Below are 27743 nucleotides of genomic sequence, written 5' to 3'. Positions count from 1 at the left end.
CCTTAAGGAAATTATCTAGGGGTATAGTGAGCATTTTGACCCTACAGGTTTATTGCAGAAATGATTGGAATTAGGCCGTGAAAATGGAAATCTACATTCTTTCAAAGAAAATTTAGGTTTAGCTAATTTTTTCTAATTTCCACAAGAACTAAAAGAGAAAAAGCACAGCAAAATTTCTAAAGCAATTTCTTCTGAGTAAAACAATACTCCATATGTGGTAATAAACGGCTGTTTGGACACACGGCAGGGCTTAGAAGGGAAAGAGCGCCATTTGGCTTTTGGAGCTCAAATTTAGCAGGAATGGTTTTCGGAGGCCATGTCACGTTTGCAAAGCCCCTAAGGGACCAAAACTGTGAAAACCCCCACAAGTGACCCCATTTTGGAAACTACACCCCTTGAGGAAATTATCTAGGCGTGTAGTGATCATTTTGACCTTACAGGTGTTTCATAGAATTTATTAGAATTGGGCAGTGAAAATAAAAACAATCCTTTTTCTTCAATAAGACGTAGCTTTAGCTCAAAATTTTTCATTTTCTCAACAAATAAAGGAAAAAAAGAACCCCAGCATTTGTGAAGCAACTTGTCTGGAGTACGGAAATACCCCATATGTAGTCAAACTGTTGTTTGGGCACATGGCAAGGATCAGAAGAGAAGGAGCGGCTTTTGGAGCACAGATTTTGCTGGATTGGTTTCTTGCCACCATGTCTCTTTTGCAAAGCCCCTAAGGTACCAGTACAGTGGAAACTACCCAAATAGGACTCCATTTGTGATACTACACCCCTTGAGGAATTAATCTAGGGGTGTAGTGAGCATTTTGACCCCACAGCTGTTTCATAGATTTTATTTGAATTGGGCAGTGAAAATAAAAATTTCCAATAAGATGTATCTTTAGCGCAAAATTTGTCATTTTCTCTAAAAATAAAGCAGAAAAAGAACCTCAACATTTGTTAAGCAATTTCTCCCGAGTATGGCAATACCCCATATGTGGTTATAAACTCATTTTTGGGCACATGGCAGGGCTCAGAAGGGAAGGAGAGCCATTTAGCTTTCGGAGTACAGATTTTGCTGGATTGGTTTCTGGTCACTATGTAGCATTTACAAAACCCCTGTGGGACCAAAACAGTGGAAACCCCCCAAAAGTGACCCCCATTTTGGATACTACACCCTCAATGCATTCACTTAGGGGTGTAGTGAGCATGTTAACCCCGCAGGTGTTTTGCATAAAATTTTAATGTGCACTCGTTATTGCAGAGTGAAAATGGGATTTTTCTATAGATATGTCAATATGTGGTGCCCAGCTTGTGCCACCATAACAAGACAGCTCTCTAATTATTATGCTGTGTTTACCGGTTTTAGAATCACCATACATGGGGCCCTAGTCTTTTGCCTGGACATTTGACAGGGCTCAGAAGTGAGAGAATACCATGTGAAATTGAGGCCTAATTTGGCGATTTACACAGAATTGGTTCACAATTGCAGAGGCTCAGAGGGGAAATCATAAAAGAAACCCCCCAGAAGTGACCCCATTTTAGAAACTACGCCCCTCAAGGCATTTATTAAGGGGTGTAGTGAGCATTTTCACCCCACAGGTCTTTTCCTAAAATAAATGTGCTGCGTATGGTGCAAATTAAAAATTAAAATTTTTCCCCAGATATGCCAATTCAGCGGCAAGTATGTGGTGCCCAGCTTATGCCACTATAGACACACACCCCTAAAATTGTTAAAAGGGTTCTCGCGGGTATGGCGGTGCCATATATGTGGAAGTAAACTGCTGTTTGGGCACACTGTAGGGCTCAGATGGGTGGGAGCGCCATTTGGCTTTTGAAGCGTAGATTTTGCTTGGTAGTAGTTATGTTTGAGTATTACTGGTGTTTCCGTTATAATGTGGGGGCATATGTAAGCTGGGCAGAGTATATCAGGGGCATAGTCAGGTGGTATAAATAATGGGGTAAACAATAGAATAATCCATAGATGTGTGTTATGCTGTGAAGCAATCCTTTCTGCACAGGCCGGTGTCGCACTGATAAATGGTGTCTTTATTTATCCCCATTTTTGGTCCACACTCCCGCACCTTTGCAGTTTGGGGAATTTTGCTTGGAAGCGTTGTCCTGGTATAATACGGGTGCCCATCGCTTCTAGCAGATATGTTTTGGGCACTCCCCTTCCTGGTTCCCTAATTTTAGGGCCCCTTATAAATCGCCTCTTGAAACAGACGAAATGTTCTCCTCTGATCTGCACAGCTGCATATTTTTTATTTCCTGACTTATGGAAGCCTTAACTAATTTTATTTTTTCATAGACGTAGTGGTAGGAGGGCTGTTTTTTTGCGGGATGAGCTGTAGTTATTATTGGTACCATTTTGGGGTACATATGACTTTTTGATCACTTTTTATTCTATTTTTTGGGAGGCCTGGTGACCAAACAGAAATTCTGGCATAGTTTTTTTTAGGGGTTTTTTATACAGCGTTCACCATGCGTTATAAATTACATGTTACCTTTATTCTGCAGGTCAGTACGATTCCGGCGATACATAATTTACATATAGTTATTCTATCAGAAGCATGTACATAATCTTCTTTAAAGGGGTAAACAAAATGGCTTGAAATATGTTCCAGCCTTTTCTGGCTAAAATAGCAAAGTAATATCCTCCTAGGCCCTTCTGGCATGGAAGAATTTTCAGCGCAAAAAAGGCTTGTAAAAATTCTGCGCCATTGATTACATTTTCAGTGGGCTTAATTGCAAACCGCCTTGCTAAAAAAAAAAATTAAAAAAAAGGACTGACAGCGCAAATACTGCATTAGGTGACCATATGGTCCGCTCATAATTCTGCTGTGGTTACTCGGCCAACCCCACTTCTGATTTCTTCACATGAGAAATCCATCATGAGAACATAGCCTTGAGTATAATCATAATCCAGAATTTTGCATGTTTTGTTAGGACAACCTTAACCCCTTCGCGCACCTGGGCATAAATGCACATCCAGGTGAGCAGTAACTTCACGCACCTGGACGTGCAGTTACGTCAGCGCTTCAACAGCTAACGGCTGCCCGGCGCTACACCGCGGTTAACTGTGCAGCGTGACTGTCCTGCTCTCCGTGTTGCCGATCAGCGGACCATCGCCGCTGATTTCAGCTATTAACCCCTTAGATGCGGAGGTCAATTGTGATCGCCGCATTTAAGAGGTTTAGAGCAGATTGGTAGCCCCCACATGCATTTGCGGGGGCTGACGATGGTTGTCACGGCAACTGGAGGCCAGACATTTGCCTCCGGGCTGCCATGTACGGAGGCCTATGAGGACCAGCCGGGGGCTGGTCGTCATATGCTTCCTGTCAGAGTGACCGTCACGTCACAATGAAATTTAGAATACATTACACTACATAGGTAGTGTAATGTATTCTAGCAGCAATCAGCACTGCAAGTATTCATGTCCACTAGTGTGAAAAGTAAAAAATTATAATAAAAATCTTTTAAAAAAGTGTAAAAATAAAAGTTATAAGTTACATAAACAAAAAAAAAGCTTTTTTTCCAATAATAAGTCTTTTATTACAGGAAAAAAATAAACACGTTAAAAAAAGTACACATATTTGGTATCACTGCGTTCGTAACGACCCAAACTATAAAACATATGAACACCGCAAAAAAATAAGTAAAAAAACAATGCCAGAATCAAAATTTTTTAGTCACCACCCCTACCAAAATATACAATAAAAAGCAATCTAAAAGTCGCATGTACCCCAAAATAGTACCAATAAAAACTACAACCCGTCCCGCAATAAATAAGCCCTTACAGAGCTTTTTTGACTGAAAAATAAAAAAGTTATGACACAAAAACTCGTTGTTTTTTTATAAATAAGTGATTTTATTGCGCAAATGCTGCAAAACAAAAAACCGATATACATATGGTATCGCTGTAATCGTATTGACTCGCAGAATAAAGTGAAATTGTCATTTATAGCCCAGGGTGAACACCGTAAAAAAAAAGAATAAAAAACATTGTCAGAATTGATGGTTGTTGGTCACCTTGCTTGTCAAAAATCGCATGTACCCCAAAATAGTACCAATGAAAACTACAGATTGTCCCACAACAAATAACACAGCTCTAGTGACGAAAAAATACAGAAGTTCTGTCTCTGTGCACATTTTGCATCGCCATATTGTACTAGTGTTCCAAAAGCGGGCAAGATTGGGGTCACTTTTGTGTGGTTTCCACTGTTTTGGTCTCTCAGGGGCTTTGCAAATTCCACATGGCATCCGAAAACCCTTCAGCCAAATAGCGCTCCTTCCCTTCTAAGCCCCGCTGTGGGTCCAAACAGCAGTTTATTACCATATATGTCGTATTTCCGTAATCGGGAGAAATTGTTTTACAAACGTTGGGGTGAGTTTTCTCCTTTATTCCTTGTAAACTCTACACATTTTCAGGAAAAAAAAAGTACATTTACAGACTAATTCCAATGAATTCAGCAAAACAACTGTGGGGTCAAAATGCTAACTCAACCTCTAGAAAAATTCCTTGAGGGGTGTAGTTTCCAAAATGAGGTCACTTTTGGGGGAGTTTCCACTGTTTTGGTGCCTCCAGTTATTGCAAACGCAACATGACACTGAAAACTATTCCAGCAAAATCAGAAATTCAAAATCCAAATGGTGCTTCTTCTCTTTTGAGCCCTGCTGTGGGTCCAAACAGCAGTTAATTACCACATATGGGGTCTTTCTGTAATTGGGAGAAATTGCTTTACAAATGCTGGGGTGTTTTTTCTCATTTATTCCTTGTAAAAATTAAAAAGGTCTGTTTCAGAAAAAAAGTAGATTTTCATCTTCACATACTAATTCAAATAAATTCAGCAAAAAACTGTGGGCAAAATGCTAACTATACCCCTAGATAATTTACTTGAGAGGTGTAGTTTCCAAAATGGTGTCACTTTTGGGGTCTTTACTGTTTCGGCACCACAAGTCCTCTTCAAACCTGACATGGTGACTAAAATATATTCTAAAATAAAGGAGGCCCAAAATCCACTGGGTGCTCCTTTGCTTCTGAGGCCGGTGTTTCAGTCCATTAGCACACTAGGGCCACATGTGTGAGATTTCTAAAAACTGCAGAATCTGGGCAATAAATATGGAGTTGCATTTCTTGGGTAAAACCATCTGTGGTACAGAAAAAAATGAATTTTGGCAAAAAACCCGAAATTTTTAAATTTCACCTCTACTTTGCTTTAATTCCTGTGAAACGACTAAAGAGTTAAAACAATTTCTAAATGCTGTTTTGAATACTTTGAGGAGTGCAGTTTTCAAATTGGGGGGATTTTTGGGGATTTTCTAATATATAAGGCCCTCAAAGCCACTTTAGAACTGAACTGGTCCATGAAAAAATAGCCTTTTGAAATTTTCTTGAAAATATGAGAAATTGCTGCTAAAGTTCTAAGCCTTGTAATGTCCTAGAAAAATAAAAGAATGTTTAAAAAATGATGCAAACATAAAGTAGACATATAAGAAATGTAAAGTAGTAACTATTTTGTGTGGTATTACTGTCTGTTTTACAAGCAGATACATTTACATTTAGAAAAATTTAAATTTTTGCTAATTTTCTCTAAATCTTGTTTTTTTTCACAAATAAATATTGAATTTATCGACCAAATTTTTTCACTAACATAAAGTACAATATGTCATGAGAAAACAATCTCAGAATCACTTGGATAGGTAAAAGCATTTTCAAGTTATTTCCACATAAAGTAACACATGTTAGATTTGAAAAAAATCGGCTTCGTCCTGAAGGCCAAAACAGGCTCAGTCCTGAAGGGTTTAAGGGTATGTTCACACAGCCTATTTACGGACGTAATTCGGGTGTATTAACCCCCGAATTACGTCCGAAAATGCGCCTCGATAGCGTTGACAAACATCTGCCCATTGAAAGCAATGGGCTGACGTTTGTCTGTTCACACGAGGCGTATATTTACGCGCCGCTGTCAAAAGACAGCGCGTAAATAGACGCCCGCGTCAAAGAAGTGACCTGTCACTTCTTGGGTCGTAATTGGAGCCGTTATTTATTGGCTCCAATGAAAAGCTGCGCCAATTACGTCCGTAATGGACGCAGCGTTCAAGCGCCTGCACATGCCGTTACGGCTGAAATTACGGGGATGTTTTCTCCTGAAAACATCCCCGTAATTTCAGCCGTTACGGACGCTGCCTTGTGAACATACCCTAAGGAAGACATTGCCATAACAACACATTTCAAAGGATACTTAAATGTTAAAGTGAGTGTTCGACCTTTAGCAATTTTTCTGAAAGTGCAAAGCATTCCCAACATGTGCTCCAGAGACACGAGTGCATACCCTTCAATATTTATAAAAATTCAAAAGGGATAAAAACACTACACCACGTAGAAAGCATCATGGTACACAATGTCGCTTAACACTTTGCGTTAGATACCCCATAACTGATTAAGTCAGATTCCCCCCCAGAGTGCCTTCAACAGAGATGCCTCTACAGAGTATGATCCTGCAGCTGTGTGTTACCGCCTTCCGCCTGCTCCTTTTTGCTTCCTCTAGATTAGTGAGAGTAAAGTAACACATATCGCAACTGCAGGAACTGCCTACACACAGGTTTTGTTAGTAGTCCGTAACCATGGGGACACATAGGTCTGCATTGGAGCTATGTACACAATATGGCTAGTTATTTGCAAAGTTGATTTTTTTTAAGTTTCATTGAAGCAATCTAAAGCTGGCCATACCCTTTACATAGCTGTCGAACGAACTACATATTGCTATTTTCAACTTGTTAGCAATATATAAAGTCACTGTGAAGTGGTAGAGCTCAAACCCTCCACATGACCAGTATATAAATTGATTTGATAGTCGCTGCAGTGGCTTTCTGGACCACCACCTTACTCCAACTACTAAGCTTAACTGGCAAATACACGTGGGTGATTAAAAAACACACAGACTGTCGACTAACCCAATGTGATTAGTCTGTAATACGGTGTCTGACCTCAGGGGTCTCAGCTGGTACTTCCTATATACATACCAGCTGCCTAAGCCAAGGGAAGGTACTGTTCCATGTGACCTACCGGGAAGAAGTGTCCATAGGTTCTAGCCTTTCCCACCGGACACAGCTGACGGACAGTCACGTCAGCCAATCATAGCTCCAGGGCGGGACCGTGCCTGTTCAGTGATTACAAATTAAATAATTTGAGATGCTCAGAATAGATTGATAAACCAGCCATAAACATCTCTATATTGAAGAGCCAGTTCAGACCGTCCCCCTAACATGCCATCCAAATACATACACATCCTGTATTTGTATATATATTGTGACATCCTGGGGACCACTTAGCTCATGGGATCGCCATCTCCCAAGTGAGATGGTTGGCACACATAGAAAGTTCAATCCAACTCCTTGAGTAAAAGGTTTAAACCAGCCACAGCTAGCTTTATTGTCTTCACAACAGCAGTTAGTGGTACAACAATAAACATAGAAAATTAACCCTAGGCCGTCCAGCCTCTAACTAACACATTCAGTGTCCCTCACTATGTGACACAGCCTTGTGCCCAGCACCTCAAAACCTTCAGTTTTACCTCACACGGTGGTGACTCTCACAGGCTAGCATGCCTGTCTTCCCCAGACAGAGCCCTGTGTGGACTGTACACACCTGATATATAAAGAGCCGCCTCAGGTGAAGCCTAACTAGGCTCATCAGACAGCCCAAGACATGGACTGTCTGTATGGAGTGGAAGCCGCCCTTCTCCTTCAGGGTATGTGCACACACACTAATTACGTCCGTAATTGACGGACGTATTTCGGCCGCAAGTACCGGACCGAACACAGTGCAGGGAGCTGGGCTCCTAGCATCATAGTTATGTACGATGCTAGGAGTCCCTGCCTCTCTGCAGGACAACTGTCCCGTACTGTAATCATGTTTTCAGTACGGGACAGTAGTTCCACGGAGAGGCAGGGACTCCTAGCATCGTACATAAGTATGATGCTAGGAGCCCGGCTCCCTGCACTGTGTTCGGTCCGGGACTTGCGGCCGAAATACGTCCGTCAATTACGGACGTAAATAGTGTGTGTGCACATACCCTCACACTCCAGCAAACCAGGCCCTATTCCAGGCTTTACACCCAAGCAATAGCAGAGAAAACCCTCTCTGCTGTACATGCTCCCTGGTTGCTTAAAACCTGAGTTTCTGCCCTGTCCAGTAGCTGCACTGCTACTATATGTGTATATATATATATATATATATATATATATATATAATAAGCAGAGGATTGGAGCAGCACTGTGAACAAATGCCTGACTAGGCTGGTGCAAAGCTTCAAAAATAAAGGAGTGACCTCTCCTTATGTGTAAGATATCCAAAAAAGAGAACGTGAAGCAGCACTCAAAGTGAATTTATTCATCCAACATGGAACCACTATGGTTTATTTGAGTGCTGCTTCACGTTGTCTTTTTTGGATATATATATATATCCACTGTTTATATGTACCCATAGGACCTACAGAACCTTTTTTCTAATAAGGGTATGTTCACACGAGGCCATTACGTCCGTAATTGACGGACGTATTTCGGCCGCAAGTACCGGACCAAACACAGTGCAGGGAGCCGGGCTCCAAGCATCATACTTATGTACGACGCTTGGAGTCCCTGCCTCGCTGCCGGACAACTGTCCCATACTGTAATCATGTTTTCAGTACGAGACAGTTGTCCGGCAGCGAGGCAGGGACTCCTAGCGTCGTACATAACTATGATGCTAGGAGCCCGGCTCCCTGCACTGTGTACGGTCCGGTACTTGCGGCCGAAATACGTCCGTCAATTACGGACGTAATGACCTCGTGTGAACATACCAGTGTGACAGCTGAGCAAATTTTTTTGACCAAACAATATAGCTTTTTTAATATGTAGGCTCTTTAATTATTTTTAGCAAAGGTGTATAGACCTAATATTTAATTTTCTGGATAGTACCGTGTGAAAGTGTGCTGTATCTTACAGTGCCAGTGTCTTCCACTATATTTGTTTTGAAAAATTAAGAATTTATTAGCCAGATTTTCAGTCCAATTTCAAATGTTACATAATTTAAAATAATTATTAATTAAATTATTCATTAATAATAATTAGAATGACTGACTTATTATTTTTTTCGCCTTCTCCAGGAGGAAACAAAGCCCCTCCTTCACTTAATTCAATTGTAACAGTTTATTTAAAAAATTGAGTGCGTGTATTCACACCGTGCGCATTTTACAAATGACGGCAAAAACAATATTTTTTTTTCGGTGCTAGTTTTCGACCGCGCTGTAAAAAAGGTGGCAAAACTGCACCGTGTGAATACACTCTAAAAGTAAGGCCCTGTTCACATCTGCGTTGGAGGCTCCGTTAGGGGGCTCCGTCACAGATCCAGCAAGGATTACTGGAAACCATAGCGCAGACACGCTGATGGAACGCCGACAGAACCCATTAAAGTCAATGGGTTTCCAGCGGTGTCCGTTTGCAACGTAACAATTGCTTCCGTTATTCCTTTGTACTGTTTCTCTGAGGGAGCAGATAAGCACACCGACGCAGATGTGAACTTAGCCTAAAGTGGTTTATTAGTTAATCAGCAAAATAAATAAATGCAATGTTAATGTTGTGCTAATAAACTGTTAAAATCTGTTCTTTTTTAAATTCTATCTTCATCATGCATGATTATAAAATAATTTTCTAAATATTACGATTTTTTTTTAAACTATTTTTCCGACAGGTCAGCTGTAAAATATCTCAGTTCATCCACTTTTACCTCATGGGATGCAATTATTTTTGGATGCTGTGTGAAGGAATATATTTACATACACTTATAGTAGTCGCTGTATTTGCAGAAAAACAGCATTTGATATGGTACTACTTACTTGGATGGGGTATGTAAAAATATTATAATTATCTGATTTTTGAATTGTATATAAATATGTAAGATTAGAGATGTTTATTCAAACAGGTCAAATAATATGAACTACTATGGATTAAATCATTTGGTATTACAATGTTAAACATTAGGGCAGCACTAGGGTCCTAGGTTTGAATCATACTGATGTTTTTGTGGGTTTCCTCTGGATACATCAGTGTCCTTCTACATTTCAAAAACATAGTGATAGTCAAAGCTTCCTATGAAATTGCCCTTAGTTTTCATAAGGTAGGATAATTATACTGTAAGAACCCTAAAAGGCAAACTAAACTTTCAACAAACTTCTGACATGTCGTAGTGACATTTTCTCGGAAAGCCGATGTAGTGGTGTACGGGCCCATAGACTCTCTATTGAGTCCGTACACCGGCTTTCCGAAAAAAGCCAATCAGAAACGAAGCAGCTCAGCACTCACAAAAGAGCTTCTGCCATTTCATTCTAGCGATTGGTGGGGGTCTCCGTGCTCGGACCCCCACCGATCAAAACTTCTGACATGTCACTATGACATGTCAGAAGTTTGTTGAAGGTTTAGTTACCCTTTAAGAGACTGTTGTGAGTCATATATATATATATATATATATATATATATATATATATATATAACGCTCTGGAATATGTTGTTTGTGTATGAGCCATGGGAAATAATACATACACATTTTCTATATACAAGAGGGCGACCTAGCTGCTGCAAGGTTTGTGGGGCAAATTTACAAAATTGGAATAGAATATATTGTACTCATTCCGTGGTACATACAGTGTTTTGTCACTAGTTTCTTAGTGATATTGTAGTTTGCAATGCCATTGTAGTGGTATTTACTCTGGTCAGTTTATCGTGTGTCCATGTTGCTGCAATCAATTTAAAATTGTGATTAGGGATGTCACGATACCAGAATTTGGACTTCGATACCGATACTTCGTTTAGTATTGCGATTTCGATACCAATTTCGATACTTTTGCCAACAGTAATAACAGAAAAAAATTCTTCCGTTTTCTGATGTGAGGCGCGACGTGTGATGAATTTTGAACGCGCCTCACATTAATAGTAATTAATCCCATCATGTTTCTCAGTCATAATGGGTTAATGTGCGAGGTACATGATGGGGTTAATTACTATTAATGTGAGGAACATGGAGGTTAAATTCATCGCACCTCGCGCCTCACATTAATAAGTGAATGAAAGCCGTGTTTATTTCATTTTTTTACAGCGTACACATCATAAATGATGCAAAAAAATTGTTGTGCGCGCCATTACTGAATGTGTGAATATTTTATGTATTGAGACTTATTTTAATGTTTATTGTAAAAAAAGGTGAATGTGTATTTTTTTAAAATTGTAACAATACTTTGTTTTTACTTTATTTTTAAACTTTAATGTACTGACATATATCAGATATGTGCCAGGACATTAGCCTGTGGACGGATAGCACACAGGCAGTTGTTAGGACATACTTGGGTATGTCCTAACAACATGAAATATGGTAAGACAGCCCTGGGGTCCGTCAATAGACCCTGGGCTGTCTGCCCATATATGGTATGGCCCTCGATCGCGTCACAGGAATTCCCTGTGACGCGATACAATGGGCATCCCCCCTGCTCATTTTTCCCTGAATGCTGCAGTCAGTTGTGATCGCAGCATTCAGGGGAATAATGGCGGAGATGAGAGGTTTCTCTGATCTCCGCCGTTATAGAGCCGGGCTGCAGCTGTGTAATACAGCCATTGCCCCGCTCCTGACAGGAAGTGCGCGCGCGGTCAGCATGAGGAGGTGCGGCCGGCGCTGCACTAATGAGCGGCAGTTCAGGCACTGGAGACAGAACATGGGGGTGTTTTGTAGTGTGCCCGCCATGTTCTGTCTCCAGTGCCGCCGCTCATTAGTGCAGCGCTGGCCGCATCGCATAATCCTGACCCCGCGAACTTATCATGACTCAGGAGCGGGGCTGTGGCTGAATTACACAGCCGCAGCCGCGCTCCCATACATTCATGCAGGGCCTCCATCAGGGGGGTATTAGGGGTAGTGGTGTGAGGGGCCCGGCCAAACCTAATTGAAAGGGGGGCCCGGCAACTGCCTCGACATTCTTTTGGTAGGAAAAAACGGGCCCCTGCAATGGGGCCCGTTTTTTTCACCAAAAGAATGTCGTGAGCTGCTGCTGCTGCTGCTGCTGCGGGCCCCCTCCCCTCGTCATGGGGGGCCGTCAAACCGTCCGCCCGCGCGCACCCGATCGCGCGCACAATGAAACTCCCGCGCGTGCGCACTCGCGAGCGCGCATCCACGAACGCCCGCACTGGAGACCGCCCGCGCGCGCACCCGCGATCGACCGCGCGCGAACCCGCGACCGGCCGCCCGCGCACCCGCGAACGAAGCGCGCGCAGCCGCGGACCCACATGGACAAAACTTACCTGGAGCCTGGCTGGAGGTGAAGGACTGGACGTCTGGACCGAAGACCTCCCCTGGAAGACATCGCCGGAAGAGGACTGGAGTGGGAGCAGCTCTTCTGACAGTGAGTAAATTATCTCAAAGTGTTGTTTATGTATGGCCCTGTTCACACAGTATTTTGCAGGCAAAAAAAAATCTGCCTCAAAATTCCTTAAAGAATTTTGAGGCAGATTTTGCCCTGCCCACACTATCTTGCCGCGTTTTTTTGCTGCGTTTTTTGCTCGCGGCGATTGAGGACAGCAGACAAAAAACGCAGCGAAAAATGCATTTTCTGCCTCCCATTGATTTAGATGGGAGGTCAGAGGCGGAACCGCGGCAAGAAAGGATGTGCTGCTTTTTCTTTTTTCCGCGACTGGCTCCCATTGATTTCAGATTAAATCAATGGGAGGCGGTTTTGGAAGTTGTTTGGTGCTGATTCTGACGCAGTGTCCGAGTCAATATCAAGGCCCAAAAACTCTGCGAACTGGGCCTTATTGTTAGGGCTTATTCAGACGAACGTGTAATACGTCCGTGCAACGCGCGTGATTTTCACGCGCCTCGCACGGACCTATGTTACTCTATGGTGCCGTGCGGACTGTCAGTGATTTTCACGCAGCGTGTGTCCGTGTGTCCGCTGCGTAAAACTCACGACATGTCCTATATTGGTGCATTGTTCGCGCATCACGCACCCATTGAAGTCAATGGGTGCGTGAAAATCACGCCCAGCACTTCCGCAGCCGTATAAACTATGAATGAAAACTGAAAAGCACCACGTGCTACAAACATACAAACAGAGTGTCATAATGATGGCGGCTGCGCGAAAATCACGCAGCCGCGCATCATACGCTGCTGACACACGGAGCTGTTATGGAACTTTTGCATGCGCAAAACGCCACGTTTTTTGCGCGTGCAAAAAGCACACGCTTGTGTAAATCCGGCCTTAGGGTAGGAACACACTAGGCATGAACGCTGCGGATTTTATGCAACACATTTTATTGTGGAAAATCCACAGCGTATTACAGTCGCAGCCGAGTGGATGAGATTTTAACAAATCTCATCCACACGCTGCAAAAAAAATGGACCTGCCGTGTGGCTTTTTGGCTTTTTAAGCCGCAGCGTGTCAATTTATTCTGTGGAATCGCCGCTCCTCTGTTGCGGAAATGCTGCGGTTCTGCCGCAAAAATCACACAAGAGAAGAAAAAAAAGGTACTTTTTTAAATTGATAAAGTTTAGACTTGCCCCGGCCGTAGTCCTGGTGACGCGATCCTCTATTCTTAGCGCAGCCCGGCCTCCTGTCATGACGTTTCATCCCATGTGACTGAAGCAGCGGTCACATGGTCTACAGCGTCATCCCAGGAGGCGGGGCTACGTTCAGAAGAGAGAGATGCGTCACCAGGACTACGGCCCTGGCAAGTCTAAACTTTTTTTTCCCTGCAGGATTCCCGCAGCGGACACGCCTCACGAAACCTGCGCCGCTATTTGGTGCGGTTTTGCTGGCAGAATTCCCTGCGGCTCCCGGGATAAGCTGTGGAGTTTTACTCAGCATATCCGCCTAGTGTGTCCCTTATGATGTCGCTCCTGGAGCTGCTGCCGGTCTCTAAATAGGCAGTTGGTCCAGTAGAATTTGGAATTATTTTTTTTTGTGAACCAGCTTAAAAAAATACAAAACTTTTGTGTTAGGGCCTGTTCACATCACCGTTCACTTCCGCTCCGGGGTTCCGTCTGAGGTTTCTGTCGGGTGAACCCCGCAACGGAAAGTGAAAGTGACAGCACAGCTTCCGTTTCCATCACCATTAGCGCAGTCGACTGCGCTATTAATTCCGTCCGAAAACCAGCCGGAATGGTGACGAACCACCGCTCCGGGGTTCCGTCTGAGGTTTCTGTCGGGTGAACCCCGCAACGGAAAGTGAAAGTGACAGCACAGCTTCCGTTTCAGTCACCATTGATCTCAATGGTGACGGAAACATCGCTAATGGTTTCCGTTCGTCACCATTCCGGCTGGTTTTCGGACGGAATTAATAGCGCAGTCGACTGCGCTAATGGTGATGGAAACGGAAGCTGTGCTATCACTTTCACTTTCCGTTGCGGGGTTCACCCGACAGAAACCTCAGAAGGAACCCCGGAGCGGAAGCGAACAGTGATGTGAACAGGCCCTAACACAAAAGTTTTGTATTTTTTTAAGCTGGTTCACAAAAAAAAATAATTCCAAATTCTACTGGACCAACTGCCTATTTAGAGAGCGGCAGCAGCTCCAGGAGCGACATCATAAGGGACACACTAGGCGGATATGCTGAGTAAAACGACACAGCTTATCCCGGGAGCCGCAGGGAATTCCGCCAGCAAAACCGCACCAAATAGTGGCGCAGGTTTCGTGAGGCGTGTCCGCTGCGGGAATCCTGCAGGGAAAAAAAAGTTTAGACTTACCCCGGCCGTAGTTTAAGTGACGCATCTCTCTCTTCTGAACGTAGCCCCGCCTCCTGGGATGACGCTGTAGACCATGTGACCGCTGCAGCAGTCACATGGAATGAAACGTCATGACAGGAGGCGGGGCTACGCTAAGAATAGAGGATCGCGTCACCAGGACTACGGCCGGGGCAAGTCTAAACTTTTTTATAAATTTAAAAAAGTGCCCTTTTTTTTTTTTCTCATTTGTGATTTTTGCGGCAGAACCGCAGCATTTCTGCAACAGAGGAGCGGCGATTCCACAGAATACATTGACATGCGACTGCAGTCACACTGCAGGTCCATTATTTTTGCAGCGTGTGGATGAGATTTGTTCAAATCTCATCCACTCTGCTGCGACTGTAATACGCTGCGGATTTTACACAATAAAATGTGTTGCATAAAATCCGCAGTGTTCATGCCTAGTGTGTTCCTACCCTAAGGCCGGATTTACACAAGCGTGTGCTTTTTGCGCGCGCAAAAACGTGGCGTTTTGCGCTTGCAAAAGGTCCATAACAGCTCCGTGTGTCAGCAGCGTATGATGCGCGGTTGCGTGATTTTCGCGCAGCCGCCATCATTATGACACTCTGTTTGTATGTTTGTAGCACGTGGTGCTTTTCTGTTTTCATTCATAGTTTATACGGCTGCGGAAGCGCTGGGCGTGATTTTCACGCACCCATTGACTTCAATGGGTGCGTGATGCGCGAACAATGCACAAATATCGGACATGTCGTGAGTTTTACGCAGCGGACTCGCGCTGCGTGAAAATCACTGACAATCTGCACGGCACCATAGAGTAACATAGGTCCGTGCAAGGCGCGTGAAAATCACACACGTTTCACGGACGTATTACACGTTCGTCTGAATAAGCCCTAACAATAAGGCCCAGTTCAGAGTTTTTGGGCCTTGATATTGACTCGGACACTGCGTCAGAATCAGCACCAAAAAACTTCCAAAACCGCCTCCCATTGATTTAATCTGAAATCAATGGGAGCCAGTCGCGGAAAAAAGAAAAAGCAGCACGTCCTTTCTTGCCGCGGTTCTGCCTCTGACCTCCCATCGAAATCAATGGGAGGCAGAAAATGCATTTTTCGCTGCGTTTTCTGTCTGCTGTCCTCAATCGCCGCAGGCAAAAAAAGCGGCAAGATAGTGTGGGCAGGTCAAAATCTGCCTCAAAATTCGGTGCGCGGTTCCAGGCGGTCGCCGGTGCGCATGCGCGGGAGTTTGCGGGTGCGCGTGATCGGTCGCACTGGCGGCGGTGTTTGACGGCCCCCATGCTACCCAGGGCCGCCATCAGGGGGGTATTAGGGGTACTGATGTGAGAGGCCCGGCCAAACCTAATTGAAAGGGGGGCCCGCAGCTCATGACATTCTTTTGGTGAAAAAAACGGGCCCCATTGCAGGGGCCTGTTTTTTTTCTACCAAAGGCAAGTCGCGGCAGTTTGCCGGGCCCCCCTTTCAATTAGGTTTGGCCGGGCCTCTCACATCAGTACCCATAATACCCCCCCTGATGGCGGCCCTGGGTACCATGATATAGTACTGGACGGAGTACCGTTAACAGGCGGTGCCACGGTAGGGGGGCCCAGAAAATGTAGCTGTAGGGGGCCCTGAAATTCCTGATGGCGGCCCTGCATTCATGTATTACTATACTGAGCTGTGCAGCGAAGTATCGAAATACAGGAAATAGCGGTATCGAACCGTTTAGGGATGCAGAGTATCGAAACAGTATCGAAGTTTCGAATCACCGTGCATCCCTAATTGTGATATATTATGGTCAGTTTATGAAAAACCTTTGATGAAAAAGTGGGTGTATTATATAGTGATCAATCTATGGTAATATTATGGTGTATATATTGTGGCTCTGTCAACCTTGTAATATAAATTGTCAATCGCATGTGAATTTACAGCATTGGTGTAGAATCCTTTTGACCCAATAGTATCAATCTCTGGTTCCTTACAATCTAGTGATACCTGTATTCAGTCCCTACTGACCATTGATCACTTACCGTTCTCAAGACCAGCATACTGCGAGCCTACTAGAGTATTCCTTTCTTTAACAGCAGGAGATCAAACATACTCTATATGGACAAAAGCATTGGGACATACCTCTTAATCGCTGAATTCAGGTGTTCCATTCACTTTATTTTTCCCTCCTAGAAATTCCATGATCAACGGTGAGTGGTGTAATTGTAAAGTGGAAGCATTTAGGAACCACAACAACAAAGTGGCAGATTACGTAATGTTACAGAGCGGGTTTGGAGAAGTGCTGAGATGCATATTGCTAAAAAGTAGCCAATGCTCTGCTGACTTAATACTTGCAGAGCTCTAAACCACCTCTGGCATTAACATCTGTATAAAAACTGTGTCCCGGAAGCTTCATGGCAAGCCTTACATCAACAAGCACAATGCAAAGTATTGGATGGAGTGGTGTAAAGCACGCCACCACTGGACTCTGGAGCAGTGAAAACGTGTCTTATGGAGTGACAAATCACCCTTCTCTATCTTGCAGTCTGATGAACGAGTCTGGGTTTCGTGAATGCCAGGAGACCATTACCTGCCTGGCTGCATTGTGCAGGGTATATCCCTTCTTTCATAATTTAAAAGGAAGGTCCACATTCGCAACCAATATCTTTTAACCATTGCATCTAAAATGAAAAATGAAGCAACTTTGCATACATAAATTATGAGACCGACAGATGGCAATGCAACTGTAGGATCAGACTACACAGGGTTTATATGTAGTCTGTTACCATAGAGGCTTTTTCCATTTTAGCTGCATTTAAATAAAAAAAAATTGGTTGCAACGGTGGACCTTCCCTAATACTTTCACAAGTGACTGTTTTTATGCAGATAAATACGATAGAAGACTGGCACATCAACATCAAGCCAAACACCATAACCCCTATTACTGAAAATGTCTGTGTAGCAATCTGTCTTTCAGGTTTCAAGTCAAAATGGTAAATAATGAGCGATCTCTCCAGTAATATATTATCCAACTTCAGATTAATATACTGGATATTCTAGAGTCTTGTGCGGATCTCCCTCCCTTAAACAAAGGAGTATACAGCTCACCTGTCATAATAAGCTTTGAGTGTGTGTGGACATTTAGGGCATACTCAAATATAGATAGCAAGAAAGCCCCCCCCCCTTCAATTTAATTAAAAATCCCATACAATCTCATGTTATACATAATTGTGAAAATCTTTGAAAAAAACATTTTGAAAAAAACAAAAACAAAAAACCCATACAAAATCCAACAATGAGAAAATTCTTCTGATGCGTTTCAGACATCAAAAGTGAAGTGAACACTATTATAGTAGAGTATAACATCGTGTCATATCATAATAATATATTCTGTCCTTTCATAGATTGATGGAATAACCCTAATGCCCTAAATCTGTAATTGGTGTGGGTCTGACTTTCGGTACCCACACCCTTTTCCTTGGGATATGCCACCAAACTTAAAAAATGTATATACTCAACCCATTCTATGAACCAAAGGAATACAAGAATGGTGGAGGAGATGGGATGTAGTCTCATATTTCCTAATTAATTTACATTTAATAGCCACATTTTTTTTTTTTAGATAACCTCAGTGTCAGTAGGGGAAAATATTCCCCATCCCTGGCCAAGGTTTATACAGCCTGATAAGAAAATCTTTACCCTTAAATCCCCACTTTCAAACTCTGATCTATTAAATTAAATGGACTATATGTATCATCAGGGACTAAGCAACTCTGCATTTGTCCTAAACATGATAGGGGGACCAGGACTACTGGAGATTTCTTAAATCGAGAGGCATCCATTTTACAAAAGTGTAATGAACTTGTGATACTGCGCTTAGAAAGCCTATGTGACCACAGTTTCTTTTTATTTGATGTTGGGAATACCAGAGGCTCAGAGCAACTGCTATGGACAATCTACTCGCGGTAATGTATGCAAATATTTCCCTGGGCTAGTCTTATTTCCTCTAAAGAGGGTACATCAACAATGTTTTTATAATTTGGAGTCTCTTTGCTGTGGAACTTTAGAAATTTGTCATGGTCAGCCAAATATCAATTGCTTACGTCCCTTCATTTCATGTTTATTTCACTATGTTTGACGTATAAGCCACGAAAAGCTCATGGCCTGGGGTTACGAGAGTTCATGACGTAAATGAGTTCATAACATATCTGTTAAAAAGATAACTTTATAGTCTACAGGTGACAGATGCCAATTAGGTACCCATAGACTAATATGGTATACGTTTAACGTACACATCATGAAAACCTATAAAACAGCCAGTGACGTACATGTTAAATGTATGTCTGTGACGTATGCTATACAGTGGCACTTAGGCTCTTATGTCAAATAAATGCCTGCCGGGCGGTATACATTATTTGTGGGATCCCACGGGACAAAGTTTTCTACGCGGTACCATAGCTAGCATATACCAGCCTGACAGTGGCCAAAACTGCTTTTGCATTCATCGGGCTAATGGAGCCCAATGCACACATTAAACATGTATTTCGGGAGCTTTCCCGATATACACGCTAAACATAGGAAATGTACGTGTTATGAATGGGGCATTAGACTTGACAAATTTAGACTGGGTTAAAAGCAATTATTGAGACTACTCTATATATTGTAAATCCACATCATAATGTTAGGTTTTAGGAAAAGTTTATCCACAATTTAAACAGGCATATCATTTTGTGCTGGACACCCTTCAATAATTGCTTGTTGCGAAATAATACAATATAGAATTTACAGACATGCAGATAAGGCCCTATTCACATCACGTTAGGGGCTTCCGTCAGGGGTATAAGTTGGGAAGACCCTCAACGTATACCTCCGACAAAAGGCACAAATGTATCCCAATGTATAACATACAATTGCATACATTGCCCAGGGACCGACCCTGGAAAAACTACTGAAGTCACTATGCATTTATGGACAGTGACTTTAGGAGTTCCCTATCGCTGGATTCGGCAAGTAGAGCATCAGCTGATACTCTGCCCGGGGACTCCAGCACTCCTGCTGATGTCATTGTCCATATATGGACAGCAACTTCAGGACTTCCCGATCACTGGATTCGGCGAGCAGAGCATCAACTGATGCTCTGTTTGGAACTCCAGCACTCCTCCTGACGTCACTGTCCATATGTGGAAAGAATATATATGGGATGCACACATTTGTTGACATTGTGGTGCAAGAGGGGTTGGGATGAAGTCCCAATGTATATAATCTCGATTACCCCAGCACTCATAAAAAGCAAGTATGTATATTGCAAGTTGAATAGATTTATTTTTTAACAAAGAAGTATATCATATATTATTTCATATGCAATCAGCATTTTTATATGAATACATTAATTGAAGCGTCTTAATAATGACGTTTCGGCCAATCCACGGCCTTTATCACGGTCGCTGTGGAAAATAAATAATTCAATTTTAATTAAATTTTAATATAGCGTACAAGTATATAAATCAGAAATAATCACTGTGTTCGTAAGAGAATAAACGTCTATAAAGTAGAAATCCATAAAATGTATATAACAATGTATCATAGATCCATAATACAGGAACATCCGGTGTATAGAGATAAAGAAAAATATCTTGATATTAGAAATATTAAATGACTTAACCAATGATGAAGCTAATAACATTGAAAGTTTATACCAGGCTTAATGTTTGACTATATAAACCCAGAAGTATAGCTGCAGGATTAGGGGGGGGGGGGGGGGACCATACCATAAAATACCAGCAGATTAGAGGATAGAATAGAAATGACCTAGAGATGTAGTGGAAATTCGTACGTGGACGTCTGCCAGACTAGCCAGTGTGGAGTATGTGTGAGCGGTCTGTGTTCTTCTATCCGGACTGGAAGTACGTCAGTTCCAGAAACCGGAAGTGATGAAACGGGCGCATAGCAATGAAGGTATGTGGTAGCTGTGCAACTGAAAAATGCGGTGAGTAGTGGAGTGTGGGGATAGTAGCCTCCGATAGGATGGAATATAGTTATAAATCTTTGTATAGAAGTGTAGATGAGGAGGTTCTACGAGCCGCAGATGACGTATTGGATACGCAAGGTGTAGGGAGTACCAAGATGGAGTCAGATCTATTTCTGCTCACTGTTTAATAGCGCTTGTGTATGGTTGTCTTAGCAACGGCCTCTGTAGATGGATTCCAACAGTGCTACTTCTTGTACTGATGCCAGGGAATTAATTTATGGTGTATAGAATTGGTAGTGTAAACAAAATAAATCAAGCTATGGTAAGCTATTGACGTATGAGAATGACAAAAGAAGAACAAAGAAGAACAGAGGGGGGAGGGAAAGAGAAAAAAAGAGAACCAGAAAACTAGTCAAGCAGCCGGTTTTATGGTATTATTACCCAGTCCAGTGATGAGAAACATTCTAGCGTGTCTAGAAAAGGAAGAAACAATATAGATTAGTATACAATTTAGTATATAATCAGTTAGTAATCGCAAATGGTACCAGACAACTAAATGATGTTACGGAACATTGTAATTACAGTATAATTATTGATCTGATGAATCATGACATTAGATCAAACTCCCTAACAAATATAGTTTTGGATATTATTCTCATCGAAAGAACTTATCTATCGAGGAAACCAATGCACTATCTACCCTATATCAAAATAAAGAAATCATAATCAAACCAGCTGATAAGGGTGGGGCCATCATTGTTCTTGACCGTGGAAGCTATGTGACAGAAGTAGAACGCCAATTAACAGATGCCAATACCTACAAAAAAATTCACATGACCCCACCACTGATATATAGAGAAAAATAATTCTCATATTAGACTATCACCTTGAAAACCACACCATAGATCAAGAGACCTACACGTTTTTACAAAACCCTTTCCCCACAGATCCCAAATACAGCACTCCTAGAATTATATCGTCCTATAATGTACCGCAGTTTGCCTCAGATTCTTCAGAGGCACACCCATGCCATGAGAAAATAAATTGTTGCCTGCTGTAACTTAAACAATATTATGGAGCCTTTCATGGTGGCACCACATGGAGCAGTCCAGGCAACATCGTACGTGTCCTGTACACGCTAAGTGCCCTAAGGCATCATGTTGCTCTTACTATTGAAATATTAGTGCTGATTTCTAACATTTATTACAGGTAAAAGCTAATAGATATTTAAGCTAACATTAACCACCTATGTCTGATTGTGTCTGGTTGTGAGTGTATATATTTATTTATTTGTTTATATACTAGTATATACTGTATATTAAATTATTTAAAATCTCTTACAGGATTTCCATTGATTCCAGCTTGTATACATGCTGTTGCCAGAAGTATGTATTTTAACGACAAGTAAGCGTCTAATACTCCAATACAATTTTATTTGTATAATCTTGATATATTATTACTACTTGTTATATTAACTTTTGTATTACATTGATGTCCCTACAGCTGCTGGATTAGTTCTGATACCCACTTACTCTATATTATTCATGGACCTATTTGTGCCGCACTATTGGTATGTCGGATTTTCTTTGTCTATAATTGTATAATAAGTGATGCTATAGTTACAGTTACATGGCAGAATTACCTTGGCAAGCTGGCCACACCGGTGACATGTGGCTGTATGGAGAAGCAGCTTGCTGCATGGCATCTTGACAATTCAAACTTAGGCTAGATTCACACGAGCGTCCGAGGTGCATCCGTCCTTTACCCTGCGGTACGCATTATCACGCATCCCCTTAGACTAGAGTCTATGTAGGAATATGTGAAGCGCAAAAAAATAGGATATGTCTTATTTTTTCACAGACCCTTTACACGCTCCGTTGAAACAACGGCCGTCGAACGGCCCCATTGAATTACATAGGTCCGTGTGATGGCCGTTGTTTCAACGGCCGTCACATGGACGTATTCAACGCTTATGTGTATAAGGCCTATTAGTAGGGTTTTCTGATCATTCTGGAACATTGCAAGGCACAAATGTTGTTGAGCTTTACTCCTGCACGGCTATATATGCCAAAGGCTTCTGTGTGGTCCTAGACTAACTCAAGAACTAATACGATTATCATAAAACATCTTTGTGAATTATATACTTTGCCTTTTATTGGTAAAATTCTGCTTCCCTATATGTGGACTAAAGTATTCAATGGATTCAGAGAGAATTTAGTGTATTTTTTTATTTTTGCATATTTTCTAACTACCGATTTGTTTGCTTTAGAGCACAAATACAGCCAATGATGCTATATGCATTGTATTTGCAGACAGCATGGACATTTCTAATAATTGAAAACATATATAATTTAGTTATGGATTGTTCTTTGTTATTTAAAGGTGAACCTCTTTTTCCTGCTGAACATTGTACGTGTACTGATAACAAAATTGAAAGTCACGCATCAAGCTGAATCCAATCTCTACATGAAAGCTGTGAGGGCAACTCTCATCCTTGTGCCCCTTCTTGGAATTCAGTTTGTATTGCTGCCATGGAGACCAAGTGGACGGATAACAGAAGAAGTGTTTGACTATATTATGCATATTCTCATGAATTATCAGGTGATATATAATAAAATGTATAAGAATATATTGTATAATCAATTATAACACCATTGACTGCTTGCTGTTCAGATTTCAATGATGCTTGATGTATAAAATGCACAAAATTCAAGAGTCTGTTGGTGATTACATTGTTGCTGCTAAACGTTGCCCTTTTTACGGAATGCCAAGAGGTGTATATGAAGAACTGCTCTACGCAGTAAAATAAAAAAGTGAAAGGGGCTGCCACTATGTAAGGAGCCTTAGCACCTGAAGGGGTTGTGTCAGAACAACAACCGCGTTCATATGCCCTATCAGTCCCCACTCCCACTCTGGCAAACTCAGCGCGTCCATGCATTACATAGATGGCCCTTTATTTAAATGTCCCCTATATAATTCTACAATTCCCCGCTGCAGGGGAAATGTGTGCCTTTGACGCGGCTTCCCCTAGTAAGAACTTCTGAGGATATGTGGGGGTTTAAATGCTGGGACCATCCTGGAATCCAGTACAATGATATATACTAGCAATATTTCAACATTTACTATGGTGGAAAAAAAACTCTGGAATGCATGGCAATCTGATTAAGGTGCTCGTAATACATTCTTTACAAAACTGAATTACTATCTTTACATCTTGTGTTTGTATTCTCCCTTTTCTGTCTCTCTCTACATATAGGCTCCTTTGTTGCGCACTTGTGTTTACCATATTTATCCTAAACAATTTTATCCTTGCTGCAGAAATCTTTAATTTTACGTGGCATTTTTTTCTCTTCTACAGGGTTTGTTAGTTGCAACGATATTCTGTTTCTTTAATGGAGAGGTAAGTTTGGTTTAATTGCTTAAACTCTTCCAGTCGCCAAATTGTAAATTTACGCCTATTTGGCGATGGCTTTTACAGCTAGGATATAAACATGCATCCTTTACTGTAATGCCAGGCATCTGTATGGAATCTTGATATAAGAAATATTGGGGCTGACCGTGAACTGGTCAGCTACCTAATACAAAAAGTGCTAAATGTAGTGCTCAAATTGAGCATTGTTTTCAGCTTTGGGAACCGAGTCTAGGGAAACTTCATACCTGTTGCCATAGGATTTTGTGATGTTCTGGGCCTTTGTCTGCCACATGGGAAAGAAGGCTGGGGTTTTTGTGAAAGGGTGATTTTTGTCCTCCTAACATGATCCCAACACTGCATGATCACTGCTAGTACGGATCTAATGGCTAGCGTCCATAGTTCACTACAATGTGTAATCTTCGAAAGTTGATATGACATGGATCATGTTACTGCTCATTATGATGAGTGTTAAAACAACAGCCGTCACACGGACACATGTATTTCAATGGGGCCGTTCACATGGCCGTTGATTTAACGGAGCCTGTGAAGGGTCCGTGGAAAAATAGGGCACGTCCTATTTTCCTGTGTTTTCACGTATCCGTCCTTAGACTCTAGTCTGTAAGGGATCCGTGATAACGCGTCCCACACGAGTGCACCTCGGACGTGACAAAATGGCCGTTTTTCACGTCCGAGGTTGCCCACACTCGTCTGAATGTAACCTTACTCATACAGTATGTGTCCATATCAAGGGGACTATATCTTACCCCAAAGTCACACTAATATTATGCACAGAACCCTGCCCCCATCTGCTCTAAGGGTGGTAATAAAATTATCTATGCACAGGGCTTTATGCCAGTTAACAGAACCAACATACTATATAACTCCTTAGTTGTTGCGGCGTATAGTGATCGTGGCATCTAAGTAGTTTGACAGAGGAAGGGGGCTTCCTCTGTCACCCCATGAGTCGAATAAAGGAAATGCATTTTCCAAGAAACATCTTGAATTAAAGTGGTTGTTTTTGGTCATTCTGTGTTTTGCTGTGATCATTCATAATTGCAGAATTAATAAGGAATTTCCTCAATTTAATAATATGTCTGTAATAATATCATTATTTCTAGGTGCAAGCTGTCCTAAAAAGAAACTGGAATCAGTACAGAATTCAGTTTGGGAATAGCTTTGCTCACTCTGAAGGACTCCGATCCGCTTCATACACTATATCGTCAATAAGTGATGCCCAGGGTACCACCTATACCCATGACTATAGCAATGAGTATTCAAATGGGAAAAACTGCCATGACATGGAAAATTGTTCTTATAAACCAGAAAAACCTTATATGTGAAGTGCGTGTATGTGTGTGTGTGTGTTTCTGCTTAAGTATTACTGTTTGACTGCTGCATTTATTACGGTTTATGACTGCTGTCTAAATGCATAATCTACTTTAAACATATTAAGACTGTCTCAATATATATTTATATATAGCAACGAAAATAGAAAAATTGTGGAGCAGCACTGTAAAGTAAGGCCATACGGCTGGTGCAAGCTTCAGAGGAGCGACCTCTCCCCATGAACCATAGGAAAACACATCGCCAGGAAGCAGCACTCAACAAACAAAAAAGTGACTTTATTCACCACAGGTTTTACAGCAACGTTTCCCCTTCTCAATGAAGGCATTTTCAAGCAAAGTATGCAAGTCACATCAGAATATAAATAGGGAGCAAAGCTTAACCACTTAATAATGTGTCATTATATCCATTATACAAATATTCCACAGTTCATTTCATAAAAATACCATAATAAACCAAATAAAGTGCAACAGTGCTAGTGTAAAAACATTACATAAATACATCATATATAAAGTGTTCATTGAAATCTGCAAATAAATGCATACATGGAATATTTGTATAATAGATTAATTTCAAATTATTAAGTGTTTGAGCTTTGCTCAATATTTATATTGTGATGTAACTTGTACACTTTGCTTGAAAATCCATTCATTGAGAAGGTGAAACGTTGCTGTGAAACCTTTGTTGAATAAATTCACGTATTTTTGTTGAGTGCTGCTTCCTGGCCATGTGTTTTCTTTTCTATAGACGTTCCTGTACTTTTATGCATTTAGTATATTTGCTTTAAACTGCATTAAAGATTGTTTGCACTTGTGTTACAATGTTATATAAGAGGTTTGTGAATAAATACTTCTGGTGTGGATTTTTCTTTAAAAAAAAGTAAAGTATTGTTTTTGTTATGTGCCAGTTCTGTAAGGTAGAACTTTTCTCTTCATTACACTGACATGTTCATCAAAACTATGTTTTTTGTTGCACAACTTTTCAACTAAAATCTGTTTCTCATGTTTTAGTATCTGCAAGTTTTTGTTGTAAATTTAACCAAGTTCTTCATACTATAGAAACCGTTATAAGTGGAAGAAGTGGAAAATGTGCTGTTTGTTTACTTATAAACCACATATGAAACTTAAACCACTACATTAAAGCCATATAATAAACGTGTACACTTGTTCGTCAATGGTCCTCTTTTCTTAGTTTCAACTGTATTTTCCTTGTTAAGGCAACAGTTAGGCCCTGTTCACATCACATTTATAGCCTTCTGTCTGAGGTATATAGTGGTATACGTCGCCTGAAATTCCCGGGCAGAGCGCTACCTGAAGCGCTGGGTTCAGATAACTCCTGACATCACTGTACATATTTGGACAGCGAAGTTAGAAGCTTTGCAATGCCAGGTTCCCCGTCCAAAGCATTGGCAGTGCTTTGGCCAAGGATTTCACTCCTGAAGGAGCCTCTGACATCACTGTCCAGAGTGTCGGCAACACTCATTTGGGGGATTCTTGTCCTGAAGAAGCCCCTGACGTCACTGTCCATATATGGACAGTGATGTCAGGGGCTTTTTACTACGGAGACCCGGACCAGAGCATCGGTCCCTGACTTCTCCAGTCCCAGAGTCCCCGGCCAGAGCGATTCCGATGCTCTAGTCGGGGTCTCCGTAGTTGAAAGACAGTATTGTCCATATATAGACAGTGAGGTGAGGGGCTTCCCCAGGCCGGAATCCTCGGGCCAAGCTCTACCTGATGCTCTTCCCGGGAACTCCAACCCTGTCGAAGCTCCCTGAGAGGTATGTTTAACGTTTACCTGTGACAGATGTCATACAATGGGATGCCCCACACTTTATAAGCACCATCTTCTAACGGTTTATTTATTAAAAATAAATCTACGGCACGAGGTTATAGCTGTGGACCCCGTCGAAACTTTCATTTATATACTTTGTAAAGATTGGTAATACACTTGAATATTTTTATCTGGGTACCTACGCTACCCTAGATACATTATACAACAAGGGGTCAGTCGGCGCTTGCGCTGGAAAAAAGGGCATGCGCTGTACTGTTTTTTTTTGTGAAGAGGCGCTGTAGAATGCCGGGACACCATCTGGATTACACGTGAACGGATAGTTTCATCTGTTAGTATTTAATTTATTGAATTTTTAATTACAACTATATAGATATATATATATATATATACACAAAAAAGAGAGATAGAAGCAGCACTCAAAAAAACCTCTGGTTTATTCATCCACCATCCACTGCAACGTTTCACCTTCTCTATGAAGGCTTTTTCAAGTTCAAGG

The 27743-nt window shown here is 41.7% G+C and overlaps 1 protein-coding gene and 1 long non-coding RNA gene across 4 annotated transcripts in view; one reads left to right on the top strand and one right to left on the bottom strand.

Moving 5' to 3' along the window:
• The window catches only part of CALCRL (calcitonin receptor like receptor), a 243873-nt gene extending 218117 nt beyond the window's left edge, over window positions 1–25756 (top strand). For all 3 annotated transcript variants that reach the window (XM_075829949.1, XM_075829950.1, XM_075829951.1), the window contains 6 exons: window positions 9721–9874; window positions 22044–22104; window positions 22204–22270; window positions 23083–23301; window positions 24059–24100; window positions 25231–25756. In XM_075829949.1, coding sequence (XP_075686064.1) covers window positions 9721–9874; window positions 22044–22104; window positions 22204–22270; window positions 23083–23301; window positions 24059–24100; window positions 25231–25452 — 765 coding nt within the window. In that variant the 3' untranslated portion in view covers window positions 25453–25756. The remainder of the gene's footprint in view (window positions 1–9720; window positions 9875–22043; window positions 22105–22203; window positions 22271–23082; window positions 23302–24058; window positions 24101–25230) is intronic.
• The window catches only part of LOC142655593 (uncharacterized), a 42360-nt gene continuing 35142 nt past the window's right edge, over window positions 20526–27743 (bottom strand). The window contains exon 4 of the long non-coding RNA XR_012849522.1: window positions 20526–21173. This is a non-coding gene — a long non-coding RNA (uncharacterized LOC142655593). The remainder of the gene's footprint in view (window positions 21174–27743) is intronic.

The sequence above is a fragment of the Rhinoderma darwinii genome, chromosome 6 (assembly GCF_050947455.1).
Source record: "Rhinoderma darwinii isolate aRhiDar2 chromosome 6, aRhiDar2.hap1, whole genome shotgun sequence".
NCBI lineage: Eukaryota > Metazoa > Chordata > Amphibia > Anura > Rhinodermatidae > Rhinoderma > Rhinoderma darwinii.
Note: the sequence above shows the minus strand (reverse complement) of the source record. Positions and strands in the feature narration are given on the sequence as shown.